The sequence below is a fragment of the Urocampus carinirostris genome, chromosome 1, assembly GCF_059441175.1.
Source record: "Urocampus carinirostris isolate Australia breed hairy pipefish chromosome 1, RoL_Ucar_1.0, whole genome shotgun sequence".
NCBI lineage: Eukaryota > Metazoa > Chordata > Actinopteri > Syngnathiformes > Syngnathidae > Urocampus > Urocampus carinirostris.
Window position 1 is genome coordinate 37,750,755 of NC_142349.1, and position 15,661 is coordinate 37,766,415.

The 15,661-nt window shown below is 39.2% G+C and overlaps 1 protein-coding gene across 1 annotated transcript in view; it reads left to right on the forward strand.

Moving 5' to 3' along the window:
- The window catches only part of kmt2cb (lysine (K)-specific methyltransferase 2Cb), an 81,916-nt gene that overhangs the window by 28,270 nt on the left and 37,985 nt on the right, over nt 1-15,661 (forward strand). Inside the window, exons 12-20 of the mRNA XM_088338008.1 lie at nt 683-1,035; nt 8,500-8,559; nt 8,630-9,294; nt 11,842-11,964; nt 12,550-12,666; nt 12,833-12,937; nt 13,030-13,134; nt 13,493-13,674; nt 13,762-13,926. Of these exons, the coding sequence (XP_088194134.1) occupies nt 683-1,035; nt 8,500-8,559; nt 8,630-9,294; nt 11,842-11,964; nt 12,550-12,666; nt 12,833-12,937; nt 13,030-13,134; nt 13,493-13,674; nt 13,762-13,926 (1,875 nt within the window). The remainder of the gene's footprint in view (nt 1-682; nt 1,036-8,499; nt 8,560-8,629; nt 9,295-11,841; nt 11,965-12,549; nt 12,667-12,832; nt 12,938-13,029; nt 13,135-13,492; nt 13,675-13,761; nt 13,927-15,661) is intronic.

Below are 15,661 nucleotides of genomic sequence, written 5' to 3' on the forward strand. Positions count from 1 at the left end.
AAGACTTATGCTACTTTTGAGGTGGTTTTTGCAGATTAACTCTTGGATTAAGTTTCATAAATTAATTAAGAATACATGTTTTCCTAAGCATAACTTCTTTTTACGTCACTATTTTACCATTTTAGTGCAGCAAAGTAAAGCTACTCCCCTAGACGGATGCTAAAGATACAATGGATGCTTGGAATCGCTTGGCTTTTCAAATATGTGTTCTTAAGTCCCTGTCTTGAAACTTTATGGTGTGTGGCTTTGCCAGGCCACCGCCATGGCATTCAAAACATATTTTATATTCTTATAGAAACACTATTTGCAAATGTGAAAAAAGGCCAGATAGCTGGAATGATAAGCATGGCTAAGGGCTTTGTCAAAATATGTTGCAACTCAATCTGAATATCAACCAAACTGGTATTACCCCATCTACTGAAGGCTGAATGACCATTTCAAAAGCACTACATTCACTTTGTGCACACATCTTTGCAAGCATTGGCCTCATCACTGAAATATGGGCTTTAATGTGTTATCAAAACACTTTTTGGAAAATGTTTCAAATATCCACACATTTTGGTTTCCTAAAAGTAATGAGCCTATAGATGCCTCAAGTCAGACATTTAGGTATAGTAAGTCTTTGTGTCATACCACAGTGGATTACCTGTAAAGACTTTTTAACAAAACGTTTTTTCCCCAGATGGCTTCACCTTGATTGTGAGCGTCAGAACTCTAGCCATGCAGAAATCCAACCCAGAGAGGACTTTGTTTGCTTCAACTGCAAGTCTCCCACTGGAGTGCGGGTGCTTCTTGCAGAGGATATGGGTACTGGCCCGGAGCTTTGCCCTCAGACATCTTCAATGCACATAGACTCTGAAACTGGCTTAAAGCTTGCTCAAAAGCACATGGACCTAGAATCTGGCATTCAGCCAAATCCCGAAATGCACAATGAGTCCAAACCGGAATTACACGCTGCTCTGTCGTCCTCTGATCCGGAAAATGTTGAGGATGCTGTCATGGCGGAGAATCCAGCTATGTCTGGCCAAGATCATGGTAGGTCCTTTTTGGCAAAACGTTTCCAATCTCAAACTATCTTTAAATTTCCCTTTTTTATTTTTATGAAATGTGGGTTATAATTGTGATCCGAACCATCCATCCATCCATCCATTATCTGCGCCACTTATAATGACTAGGGTCACGGGGGTGCTGGAGCCCATCTCAGCAATCTTCGGGCTGTGGACAGGATACACAGAGACAGACCACTAGCTCGTTCATTCATACCTGGGGACAATTGCGACCGACCAATTAATCTGACATGCATGTTTTTGGAATGTGGGAGGAAAACTGACTGCTTGGAGGAAACTTACACAATCATGGGGGAGAACATGCAAACTCCACAAGGGAAGACTGCTGTAGCTGGAATTAAACCCTAGACCTCTACACTGTGGCGTTGCGTGCTGACCACCCAGCTTGTTGCCCTGCTGTCTTGAAACAACGCATTCAAAAATAAATACCTGTAAAATTCAGACGATAGAGCACACATGCTTATAAGCTGCACCCAGTACATTTTTAAAGGAAAAAAAAAACCAAAAACATTTTGTACATATATAAGCCGCACCTGACTATAAGCTGCATGTGCCCACTTTGAAACTTGAGATATTTACAAAAAAAGACAGTACAAAGAAGAGTTGCAACACAATACGGTACTTAACGGCAGGCCGTCTGACTTTTGATAAACATACGTGTTTGTACAATGTCACCAGTAAATGAAATACGTCATGCTACATACCCTTAGAAAAATTAAACTCTTGGGATTCAAGATATGATGACAATTTCAAAATATACTCATCAGATCAGTCTAAAACGAGATACCCCAAAACCATAAAGCTGGCGTAACTCACCATTATGTCCCCTGGTCGTCTTCATCTCCATTGAATGTCCGCCAAGATGGCTTTGTTACGTTAAGGACAATCCATAGAATCCAACCGTTAAAAATATTTAACGAAAACACGTAAATGCCAACATATAAATGGAAATCCGCCTTAAACATTTCTTCTTCATTGCACGTTGCTTCTTGGAATCCGTTCATTATACCACATTATTTCCGTTTACAGATAAATAGACTCGTAAAATTATTGCCAATATGGCAGTTAGCACTCCCCTTTCGATTTACACCTTTTCCACGATGAGGGCCTGTTCATGCTAGTTTTATTCATGCACAAAGTACGAAGTTATATTCAGCTTGCGTCTTCCTTGACACATTCCTATTGCCTCACTCTTATCTTTCCTGCTCGGGCGCCGCTGACGGCAGTTAGAAAAAAAAGCACAAATTAGCTGCACCGTTGCATAAAGGTGCAAGGTTGAAATCATGGGAAAAAACTTGTGGATTATAGTTCGAAATTTACGGTAGATAGAAAACAGGACAGTTCCTGTAATCTTTTACCAATAGATAAAAGCATTTGATGAACTTAATTTTGAAACGGTTTAAATTTTGTTTTAATTTCAAACTCCAAAAAGAGTCACTTTTGACTGTTTCTGTCCTGCTATTGGTCTAATGGTGTGCATTTAAATTATGTGCATTTATATTGCGCTTTTTAAGTCAATGAAGACTTCCCAAAGCGCTTTACAATTTGCTTCACACTTCCCCATTCACACATTCACACGCCATTAGCGGCCGTGCAGCCATGCAAGGCGCCAACCTGCTTATTGGGGGCATTAGGGATTCAGTCTCTTGCCCAAGGACACTTCGATATATAACACGGAGGAGCCGGGAATCGAACCTGCGAACCCTTGATCCCAAGACAAGCGCTCTAGCTCCTGAGCTAATGCCGCCCTAGAGTGGCATCCTTTTTGTTCCCCCACAATTTGTGATGGTGTAATTCTGATTTGTTTGACTGCCTAAAAAACGTTCTGTGTTTGGCTTAAGACACAGTCATAATATTTGCATTTTCCGGTTTGCAAAAAGGTTTTCGTGCTAGTTTTTACGTTCCTAGCACTGGCATCTGTCAACAATGCCTTTTTTGGCTTGACAATCACCTTTGTACTTAGCATGTTCTTAAAGGCTGCGATGTGGATTTCTTTTTTATATTTTTGGCACCTCGTATATTTTAACCTGCGTCCAGAGTCTCGAAACGTATTGAATATCCTGAAGAATACATGAAATATTTTTTCTAAAAAACAATAAATAAATAAACAAAGGGAAATGTGTAGTAGCCATAAAAAGTCCTAATCAAGCTCTGTGTTTACCTGTGAAGCTGGTAGCAATCTATTTCAAATTTAAGACCGCTGAGAATGTTACGCAGATTTTCATGCTCAATATCCTCTACAGGGTAATTAGATGCTATGCTAACACACACCCTTATGCTACAAACACACCAAACACGAAATCTCCCTTTCAGAGATTTACATGAATTTGAATTGTTGTTGAAAAACCCCATTTGCAATGAATGCCACATAAGTAATAGATATTTGTGCTGGGCATCTGGTTGGTACAGCCCCCACTGTCTAGACAAGGGGTCACCAACATTTTTAAAGCTTAGAGCTACTTTTTGTTACTGATTGGCGCGAAGGGCAACAGTCTTGATATATATCTGCTATTACTATATTGTTACTGTCTTATTACTAGGTTGTAATCAATAGAAGTTAAGTAAACCACTGAATCACCGTGTCGGTTGGATATAAGATTTACTGGAAAATAGCAATGACCCATCACTGGTGAGCTATTTTTGGCCTGTCCGTGTGCTACCCATGTGTGCAAACGGGGGCTACCTGGTACTCACGGGGATCACGTTGGAGAACCCTGGTCTAGACTCTACTGGAAAGAAAAATTTAGGCCGCATTCTAACTAAGATATCTGTCTGCAAACCTGCCACGGTGGAGAATGCTTGCCTGTTCATGACTGACTGCACTATGTGCACACTTTACTCTATCTGGAACATCAGTGGTCATAATCAGTGTCGACGTGTATTTCAGACACATTTTGTATCTATTTACATGCATTTATTTTTGCATACCATGACCTTAATTAGTAAATAAGAGCCCTCTATAAGAAGTGATGCCGTTTCTGTCCAGACTTACTCTTAGGCTTTCCTGTGTTAATCAAAGCCGTGTATTTATCGCGACATCTTCTCATTCACTGTAGGAAGTGGGGCCTGCTAGGCATTAATATGAATGAGGGTGTGTGTTTGGCTCGGTCAATAGCTAAACACCAAAGAGACTTGGAGGGCCATCTCCTAAATGACTCTTTGGCATGAGCACCGGATGAGCACCTGCAAGCTGCACAGTCACAAGTCCAGAGCAACAGGCCTATGGATGTTGGTTGTCATGGTTACTCCCTTCCTTGGCAGTGATGCATCGCAGGTGCATGGATGCTGGTGTCAGGATCAGTGTGACATGGGAAATTGTGGATGGAAATGGTGGGCGGCCCGGTAAAGACTAAACTGTGTGTACTCAGTGGCTGTCTGGCAGGGCATTTCTTTGAATCGGGCTTTCCTGAGTACTTCTATTCATACCAGGCTGGTAATAATAACTTGATACGGAATCCATCAACCAAAGACAAATGTTACCAGAAAAAAAAGGAGGGGCCGTAAACACAACACACTTATCCTGTTTTTTCAATGGTATATTTGTCCAAATTTCTTTTTATTTCCTGTATCTGTTCTTTGTTTTATTTTTAAAGATGTATTTGATCATGCTTATTTCCCTGCACCTGTTAATTGGTATAACAATAAGTTCATCGTTACTAACTTTGGAACTGTGTTATTAAGCAGGTTATGCACACACTGTGTATTTAAGTGTACGTTAAGACAAAGGATACACAACAATTATTGGGCAGATTGTTATCAAACCAGTAATGGCAAGATATGACTGCAGTTATCAGCCTGATAGCAAACAAATATACCTGATAATTGGTCACTTTTTTGATTGTGAAGTTTTATTTGGGCATAGCACAAAAGCGACATCACATAAAAAAACTGCATTTCATCTGTAGATAGATAGATAGATAGATAGATAGATAGATACTTTATTCATCCCCGAAGGGAAATTCACATTTCCAGCAGCATCCCTGAGCTGAGAACAACACAATAATAAAGCAAAAAGAATACAATATACAAACACCCAGTGTGACGTGCAAATGCCCACTGTAGAGTGTTACATAGTATATCTAAATAGTGCTACACAGAATACATATTGCAATAAAATTCGGTAATATGCAATGTAGGGGGGTGTGGTTTAATGTGGGCTTTTACTCTGCCTCATAGAGTTAAAGGGCCTCATGGCATGAGGAAGAAAAGATCTCTTCAGTCTGTCCGTAGTACAAGACAGTGACAGCTGTAATATACAATGATACAATATATTGTCATGAGCCCAAAAAGAGTAGGCTGAAGGAGTAGCTTTTAAATTCCTACATCCATGATTATTCATTTTGCAGGCGCGAGAAAAAATCAAAGCCAGACAAACTTTTAAAAGCCTTGCAAAAAAATGACATTTTAGCCCTGCAATTTTAAAGTTGACGCCTATTATAGCAAATAACACTTAAAAAAAACTGTTAAATTTTACGCATTTATGAAGAATATTTAAAGTATATATTTTATTCATATAAATTAGGGACATTTTAATGTCTTCTAAATAATTTTATAAATTAATACCTCCTCAGTGGCACAATCACTCTATTAGGGTGGGGTGCATTCTTTTAGTTGTCCTTAGAAAGTTTAACGTATAGCATTTCTCTATTTAAGTATGTGTTAACAATGCCCAGCTGAGTTCAAAGACCCTTTATACAAGCCCAAGGAAAAGTTATGTACCGTAAAATCTGGAGTATAGAGCGCACCACGTTTTACAGGCTTTACTGATTTTGTCCTTACACAAGCCGCACCTCTATATAGGCCGCATGAGCCCACATTGAAACATGTAACACTTCACAAGTTTATTCCGAATCTGACTTTAGGTGCCGAAATCGTGACTACAGATATAGTACACAATGCAATTACCGCAGTCGGCAACATGAACGGAAAATGATACCGGTAGTTACAATTTAGTGCAGACCTTTAAAGTCTGGGTCCCGTTAAAAGTAATCCAATGAAAAAAATGTATATTTCCAAAGTTAAGGGTGGGTAAAATAAATATCCACTATTGTCCGCTGCAACAACAAACAGATTTAACTCAGCTTCACCCCACTTCCCGTCAGCCCGCGTTTGCTCCGCCCCTTCTTTTTGATTCGACGGTAGAAAACATATCACAATAAGTCTCTAAAATAAATACATTACAAAAATTTACAGTTGCAAATACATATTATACACGGTTACACATATTTACAAAGAAAGACGGAACACCAAGAGAGTTTTCAAAGTTTTAATAATAATAATACAACTTTCATCCCAAACCGTGCCTGTGAAAGGTACCACCACGCTACTCCTAACACGCCCGTTACGCATGAAGCGTAGCTGTTAAAAAAAGCTGTACCGCAATTGCGAAATTCACGGTAAACTGTCCTCATCCTTCTCCTTATAACTGTCGCCATCACGGGTGTGTTCCTCATTATAGGAAAGAACCTTTGTCATACGTACAATTCGAACATAAACTATGAGGATGCAGTCTACCTCGGCGCACTTATTCCACCGGTCTAAATCTTACCGTTAGAAAAATGTCATAAATTGGCCGCTTCACTGAATAAGCCGTAGGGCTGAACATTTGGGAAAAAAGTAGCGGCTTATAGTCCGGAATTTGGACAAGTTCTCACTCCGACATTTTATTCAATAAGACAATGTCTTTGTCTTAGCCCTATGCTTAATTACTTTTTTTGCTATGGGATTTTACTCCGTCTCTACCCTTTTTAGTAATACTTCACATGCTTCCAACTTTAATGGCATAGTTTGGGACATGTGCTTTTAACATTGCGACAACAAAATGTCACTGTGTGTTCAGTGTTCTAAAAAGCACACCACGACCCAGTTGATGTTATTGTGATGTTGTAAAATAGTCATGTTCTTCCTCATACCTGAAGTATAATGGCAACGTTTCCAAAGCCTGCAGTGGTCGCCAGCATTTTTTTAAGCTTAGAGCTACTTTCTTTGTTACTGACTAGCGGGAAGGGTTACCAGTTTGATATGCATTTATAAAATGACATGTAATTACTATGTTGTTACTATGTTATTACTGGATTGTCATATTAGAGGTTAAAATAGGCTCATCCAACCACTGAACACTATGCCGGTTAGGAATCAAGTTTACAAAAAAAATCACAAAGACTTATGAAATATTTACAGGATCAGTGGCAATGGGACTATATGGTGCCTGCGGGCATTAGGTTGGAAACCCCTGGTGTTCTGGGGGCTTACGTTTATCTGCCATGCTTCAAAGTTTGCGTGACCAACATTGGCTTTTAAGTCAAGTCACGTCACATTTATTTGTATTGCCCTTATTCACTAAGTGTCTCAAACGAACGCACAGGCCACAATTACAATATCAACTGATTTGAAACTGACATGCGGGCAAAGAAACACTCCAAACCTCCACATCGGGGAAAATAAAAAATCGTAAGAAGCGACCACACAAGTTGTAATTACCCTTCCAAGATGACTGGGCTGCAACTGTTGTTGCATTGGGTAAGAATACAGACGCTGCCCTACTTACGAACGAGATGATCGTTCATAAGTTGAATTTGTTTGTAAGTTGCTTCAGTGCTATATTTTGTATGTTTAAGGTTTATATAAGTATGTTTAAGGCTTGTATAAGTAACCTGTATTGTTTTTGTTCTAAAAAAAATTAACATTTAATAAAATAATATGCTCTATAAAAATACATAAATTGAAGTTTAACTTGTGGAAGATTGGCTTCAAGAGTTGGGCTACTTCCTCCTCCGTGGTAAAAAGTGGGCAAAAAAAGCGATCAACCATTTTCTCAACTGCCTCAATCTTGCTTATTCCACTTTCATTTCAAAAGAAACGGTTTACCTTTTCTTAACACTTTCCTCCACCCATATTGAATGGATGCACGAGATATTAAACAATAAAAACGTTGAAATTCCTAGCGCGTTAGAGATACAGTACACGTAGTATGTTGACACACGATTTAGGAAGTAGAAGCCTGATTTTTCTTTGGGGTGGATGCTGGGTGACCTCTCACAGCGATGAATTAATAACAGAAAAATAGCTCGTACGGTGTCAATAAAGTACAGACATTGCAACATGTCATTGGCATTCTGGTTGCTTTCCACTGGGTTTCTTGTTCTAACGAGAACACTGAAAATGGATCACACTATTTTTGTCCATTCCTTTATGGGTTATAGAATTATTATTTGTCTCATTTTATTTCATTATACTCATGGTAGATAACGTCACAAAAAAATTGTCAGCAGATTACCAACTTTGCAACAATGATTGTTCACTTGTTTACCAAGGGGTCTCTCCCCACAGCAACCTTTTTGGTGTAAAATTGTTAACATAATTTCATAATTTTCTCATTTTTTTTCCTTTTTTTTGGACTTCTAATTCCAATTTTTACCCTTTTTCTTTCCAGACACTTCGTTGGGACCAGAGATTAAAATTGAGGTGTACAGATCCACAGAATTCAAACAAGGTTTGTTTCTTGTATGTTGAATTCTTTGTAAAATTATTATTCTATAATAACCACATGCTTAACTTTTCAGAAATTAAGCCAGCAGCAGGAACCCAGGTTATATCTGCAGACACTCCAGTGGTTTCAGTAATTCTGAGCCCAGAACGTCTAACTGAGGCACAACAGACACAGGAAACTGCTTTACTAACCAAGCCAGCAACTACAGAGACCTCCCCCGAGTGTGGTACGGTCAGCCCCAGCACAAAGGATGTTAAGGCCATCTTCTCAACCACCAAAGAACCAAGTACTGTAGTAGTACCTCTCAAGAATCAACTATCAGAAGCCCCACTATCTCAGACCCCGTCTATGGATGTAGCCATGGTTCCTTTTTCGAAAAGTACTCCTAAAGACCTTAAGGACAAGCCGGAGGGGAATTTATGTCAAAACTCAGCCTCTGCTTCGTTGGAGGAACACGACACAACACCAGAGATGTCACATCTTTCTTTTCACAGTCTGTCTATGGGGTTAAAAGCTCCCAGGACAACTGTAGAGCAGTTGACAGAGATGGTTGCTGCTCCTTCCCACTCCGTTCCTGTTGCCAGAGGGATAACTCCCAAAGACCCACCACAGATGTTTGGAGACCACAGCAATGTAATACCCACTGTTCCCCTTATACCACTTACCCCGAAGATTGGAATGGGGAAGCCTGCCATTACCAAAAGGAAGTTTTCCCCAGGGAGGCCACGTGTGAAGCAGGTCATTATTTAAACATCATACCAGTGAATACATTTCATTAAATGATGTGCTCTTACTGGTGCTGGCCAAATTAACAAATTGTTATAAAAAAAGACAGTTTACCAGTTTATGGGCTAGTTGAATAAATACTTAAATGGGTACTGAATATACTATCTCAATCGTACATATGACTGGGTGAAGCAGATTCATAGTTATTAAATTTATGATTAGAGTAATTGATGACACTCTAAGAATTGGGACTGAATGGAGGATAATGAATTATTACTTGATTATTTGTAGTCATTACAACCATGTAGTGTGGCTCCTGGTAGTGCCTCTCACATGACTTGTGGGTTGTGGGATCGATCCTCAGCCATGGCAGCAGCCAATTGCCTCCCACTGCTAAGCCAGCGCCTTGCATGACAGCGGTCAACCACCTTTTAATGTGTGGGCAAGAATGAATGACTAGGAGACATTCAAAGTGTTTTGGGCACTACATTGTTTTGTCCAAACACTATATAAATTAATTTCATTTACCATTTTACATGCCAGATTTTAAGCTATTTTTTTTATACATTCGAATTCTGCGTTCGCCTCATTAGTTAAGATTTACCACTGACCCACCACTTTCACCTGCACAATAATGTCAATGACCTAATGTGACTGGATGACTTTAAAAAAGGTGTGCTTTTTATCCGTATAGAAACAACCCATTCGTGTGTATATGTGCGTGTGTGCGTGCATGCGTGTGTGCGTGTGTATGTAAAACATGAATTTTAGGTTAATTGGCCAGTCAAAATTGTCCCTAGGTGTGAATGAGCGAGTTGTCCGTCTCTGTGCCTTGACACTGACTGGCAAATGGTTCAGGGTGTCCACTACTCGAAGACAGCTGGGATGTGCTCTTGCACTCCCGCGACCCTACTGAAAAGAAGAGGTGCAGATAATGGATGGAGGGATGGATATACACATGTATATTCAATCAACAGTAAAATAAAATATACAATAATAAATGAAGTGAAAGTAATATGAATCTTGTGAAATAGCAAATAATTTAGGCCCCATCACTCTATTTTCGTTGAGCTAAGAATTATTCATTAGGCATTGGCAATACAGTTAATATCCAGGAAAACCTTTTTTTTACCATTGCAATCACAGCCAAATCTCTAGTTATCATATGGTTTGCATATTTGTGCAACTACATGTTCTAATTTGAAACTTGCATTTGAACATGTTGCAGATTTTTGTTTTGTTTTCATTGCATTAACTCTTATAATATCTTCATCCTTAAATTACAACAGACTGTCACACAATAACTATTTCAATATAATCCCACCCTGATGTATAGACATTTTCTTCCCTCACAAATTACTATTATTTTCAAAAGATGTGTTACGCAAGATTTGGACCACTCTAAATTTTTTATTTGTCATCTGATGGACACTTTTCACTACTACTCTTATCCATTTTTGTCATTGTATGCAATTATGCAAGACTGGATCTGTCTAGAGCTTCTTTCCTTGCCTTGGCACTCTGCATGAATTGCATTTGACACTAATTGGCTTTTGCAGGTTGTTAAACTTTTTACTAAAATATTGACAGCCTAAATGGGGAGAGAAGAACAACCGTTTTTGGTATACAAAAGATTATTTTTAACCTTTGCAATTGTCCTACATCAAATGTTTATTTTGAATGCGTACAGTAAAACGTCCGAAATTGAACACCTTTCAAAATATTCAGTGACTTCAGTCCCCAAATTTACCTATCCCACAAAAATGTTCAGAAAAGAGCACAACTTAGTGGTCAGGATGCTAACATCAAAATTCAGGCGGCAGATTCCCTTAGGTAACTTCCCATGTTTTATGACAATCACGGACAAACCTTGGCTATATTGTGTTCCCTTTAAGCTATATTGCAGCCTCTAACATCTTTTTGGGAAAATATGTTCCTACCGAATGTATGCTCAACCAGGTGAGAACAAATGGCCCTCACTTAATCTGGACTGAACAAGAGGTGCAACAACTAATAGATTATCAACTTAATTGACAGCTCTATTTATAATTGATTAATCGTTTCGCATCACTTTGATTAGAAAATTCTAAAACTCACCTATTTTGTTTTTTATGTCGCTCATGTATCAAAACCTACTTTGCGTTCATGCTACTGATGACACAGTGTGTGCACGTACATGCAAAAGCCACAAGTAGCAAAACAGTTGTTGGTATCTTTCAATAGTTTAGCAATCAGTTCAGAAATTAAATGGTTACATGATTTAATTAATCTGTGCCACTCTTACCTTAGCAAGAAATATATTTTAAAAAATAAGCTTTCTATCTTTGAAGTATAATAAATAAATAATTATAAATAATAAATAATTCAAACACATTTTAAATGGGGGGGGGGGTTTTCCCCGTATATTCTTGTATGACTACATCAAAATCTCACCACATCTCATTCTAACATCATTCTTTTGTACATTTTGTTTCTTTGCTTGCTTTGTTTTTACGTTGCTGCATTTTGTTGCCCTCCTACCCTCTTTCTCACTCTCTCACCTCCCCTTCCTGGCTTTAGGGTGCATGGAGCCCCCATAGCAGTGTGAGCTCCCCCTTGTCCTGGTCCCCAGACCAGCCAGAGGGGTGGGATGTCCCAAAGACCAGGCACTACTCTGGCTGCCCCAGCTGGAGCATCAGAGTGGTAAATACCGTAGCTTACTAGATGGTCCCCAAGAGTGTTTCTGATTGTCACTCTGGAATTAGAAATAGGCAAAGTGAAAAATCAAACATCTTACTGAGTGAGAGGCAATGGTTGATTTGCCACTGTTTAAAAAAATGGTTGGACTTAAGTATATTTATTAACAAATGGTTCTTTGCTGCACAGTTATACTTTGTAAGGATTTTGCAAAAGATATTTAGACAAAAAAACCTTTAGTGATCAATTGCTCCCTGTTTCATAGTGACCATTCGCTCCTTGTTTCATCTGTCAGCATTTTGAATCATGGTTTTTTTTTTGTTTTTTTGTTTTTTCCCCCTTTTTTGATTTGATGTGAGTCGTTCTTAATAATAATAATGAATATCTAGGTTTTGTTTGCATTTGAACATATTTTACACCGGGCAAAGGCAAAGTTCCTTTAAAACTATTCCCTGTAGACATTTTGAACAATAGAAGTGAAAGACAATGGAAGGATAGATTAAAGAAGTGATTTGTTTTTTTCTACCCTCATGAGTTTCATATCGTCACTTTTTTTGCACACATTTCCTTATTGATATCTTGCCTTTACAGGGTCGAGGCTCGACCTTCCCAGGGAGAAGGCGGCCAAGAGGGGCAGGTTTGTCGGGTCGCACAGGACGTGGCAGGGCCAGGGGGAAGAATGGAGTGTGTCCCAGCATCATCCCTGGGGTCTGTGGTTTGATTAATGTGTAACTGTACAGAAATACATTAACAATATTTTAGCATGTAGCATTTCTATGTGTCTGATTTTTACTTTGTTTCCTGCAACATAACTGGGATTGTTAAAGCGGAATCATCTGACAATTTCTGACATTTGCTCATTGTGCTCCAATAGATAACTACTATAGAAACTGCGTATCCGATAAAGGAGGAGGAGGAGAATGCCATGCACAACACAGTGGTCATATTTTCCAGCAATGACAATTTTACACTTAAGCAGGTGAGTGCTCCATTTTATAAAGGTAACAAAAATGAACCCACATCAACTGCCTAAAAAAAGAAATTCGTGGCTTATGAAGTATTCCTCCTCAGGACATGTGTGTGGTGTGTGGGAGCTTTGGCCTTGGTGCAGAAGGCCGTCTTTTGGCTTGTGCTCAGTGTGGCCAGTGCTATCATCCCTTCTGTGTAGGAATAAAGGTATGCACATTTCATAACACGTAACACTTGTATAATGTTGTTAACCGAGATACACACATGCAAAGCAGGGGGAAATACCACATGCGATATACAATAACATTTTAAGCAATTTAACCATCTGGCTTTTGATTGCGAGCCCTAGAAAATGATGGCATTTGTCATCACTACTGTTTACCCAAATTAAGTTTAATGCAGGACCTCATCTCATCTCATTAGCTGCACCGCTTATCCTTAGTGGGTCGCAGGGGTGCTGAAGCCCATCCCAGCAGTCATCGGGCAGTGGGCAGGGGACACCCTGCACTGTTATATCTTATGTCTTCAAATTATCGATAATAAACACGTTTTTTTCCCTCTATAGATCACAAAGGTGGTACTGAGTAAAGGCTGGCGTTGTTTAGAGTGCACAGTGTGTGAGGCCTGTGGCCAGGCTACTGACCCTGGACGTTTGCTTCTTTGTGACGACTGTGATATCAGCTATCACACATACTGCCTCAACCCCCCATTGCAGAACGTACCAAAAGACAGCTGGAAGTGCAAATGGCAAGTGAACTGGAATTTGTGAACTGTTTCTCCTTCTAAGTTACCTTTGAAGAATGACCTTTTTTTTGTTATTCTTTTCCCCTGCAGGTGTGTGTCCTGTACGCAATGTGGTGCCACTACACCAGGTCTGAGGTGTGACTGGCAGAATAATTACACCCAGTGTGCTCCCTGTGCCAGCCTTTCAACATGCCCTGTCTGCCTCATCATGTACAGCGAAGGCACTATCATTGTACAGTGTCGACAATGTGACAGGTTTGCAACCTCTCAACCAATCAAAATTGACAGTTTTAAATTGTTTATTTGAAGTTTTTCTAAATTAAATTGGCAAAAAATGTTTTAAGTTTTATCTTATTTTTTTCTTTTGTTTTATTAATTTTCTTAGAATTTGTCTCTAATGTGCATAAAATCACATTATTTCTACCGTATGCACTCATGCACACAGTTGTCCCAATTTAACAAGGCTTGTTTCATATGCTTACCCCTCCCTTCAGGTATCACATATTACATTTGAAAATCATGATGATGATAAGAATAGTAACTATTATAGTAACATTATTTATGGCAATTATAATTTATAGGTGCCTGTCTTGCAAGCATTTAGTTAAGTAATTTCATAAAATTATTTTCTCACTATGGTTCCAAATTGTCTATTTTATTCATACAATTTTAATATTTTTTTTTTCTTCATAAAACAGTTACTCGACCACCCTGCCATTTGAAAAGAGTCATGACCCAATCTGCTGGCTCTACCCATGCAGTGGGCCAAATAAGTATATACCGTAAATTCCGGACTATAGAGCGCACCTGATTATAAGCCGCACCCACCACATTTTAAGTGGATAACCGCTTTTGTACTTACACAAGCTGCACCTGTATATAGGCCGCATACGCCCACATTAAAGCATGTAACACAATCACAAAATTAACCCAAACCCTACTTTAAGTCCCGCGATTTTAACTGAGCATAAAGTACTCAGTTTAACAACCACAGCCGGCAAAGTGAACGGAAAATGATACCGGTAGTTAATATATGATGCAGACCTGCAGAGTCCAGGTCCCGTTAAAAGTAATCCAAGGAAAAAAAGTGTATATTTCCAAAGGTAAGGTTGGGAAAAATATATATCTACTATTGTCTGCTGTGTCCACAAACACTCACCTCTACCGGTCCCCACTTCCCGTCATTCCCCGCGTCTGTTACGCCCCTCCTTTTTAATTGGTCAGTGCAAGACTTATCAGAATAAGTGTCCAGAATAAATACAAATAAATACATTACAAAAATATACAGTTGCAAATACATATTTTACATCGTTACACATATTTACAAAGAAAGACGGTACACCGAGAGAGTTTTCAAAGCTTTAATAATAATATAACTTTCATCCCAAACCGTGCCTGTGAAGGGTAGCAAAACGCTACTAACAACACGCTTGCAATAAAGTTAACGGGTCTGTTAAAAAAACATACTGTTAATGTAGAAACCACGGTAAACCATTCTCATCTTACTCCCTTTAACTGACGTCCTTTAAGTTGTCCTCCTTTAGTATGGGAAAGAGACTTTGTCATATAGACGTCGTCCCCCTTATTCAAAAACACGCTAGCAACGCGCTCGCAAGGTAAAGTTTGCGTGCAGTAGCTCTGTTTCCTTCCTTATCCGACTGCTCGATTGCGTTTAGCTTGTAAGCTGCATCATGTGCCTTGAACTTGAGCGCCGCTGGCGGCTTTTAGAAAATTACATAAATTGGCCGCATCACTGAATAAGCCGCAGGGTTGAACGTTTGGGAAAAAAGTACCGGCTTACAGTCCGGAATTTACGGTAGTCAACCGCTAAGTTTTCCTACTTGAAACTTAGAGAGACCTGTAATAGTCAACATGGATAAACCTCAACCAGGACAGAATGAAAAAAAAACAGAAAATCACATCGTTCAATTTTTAAAGAATTTATATGTAAAAAAAAAAACAGCTCGGTGGCCTTGGGGGTATAGCGCCC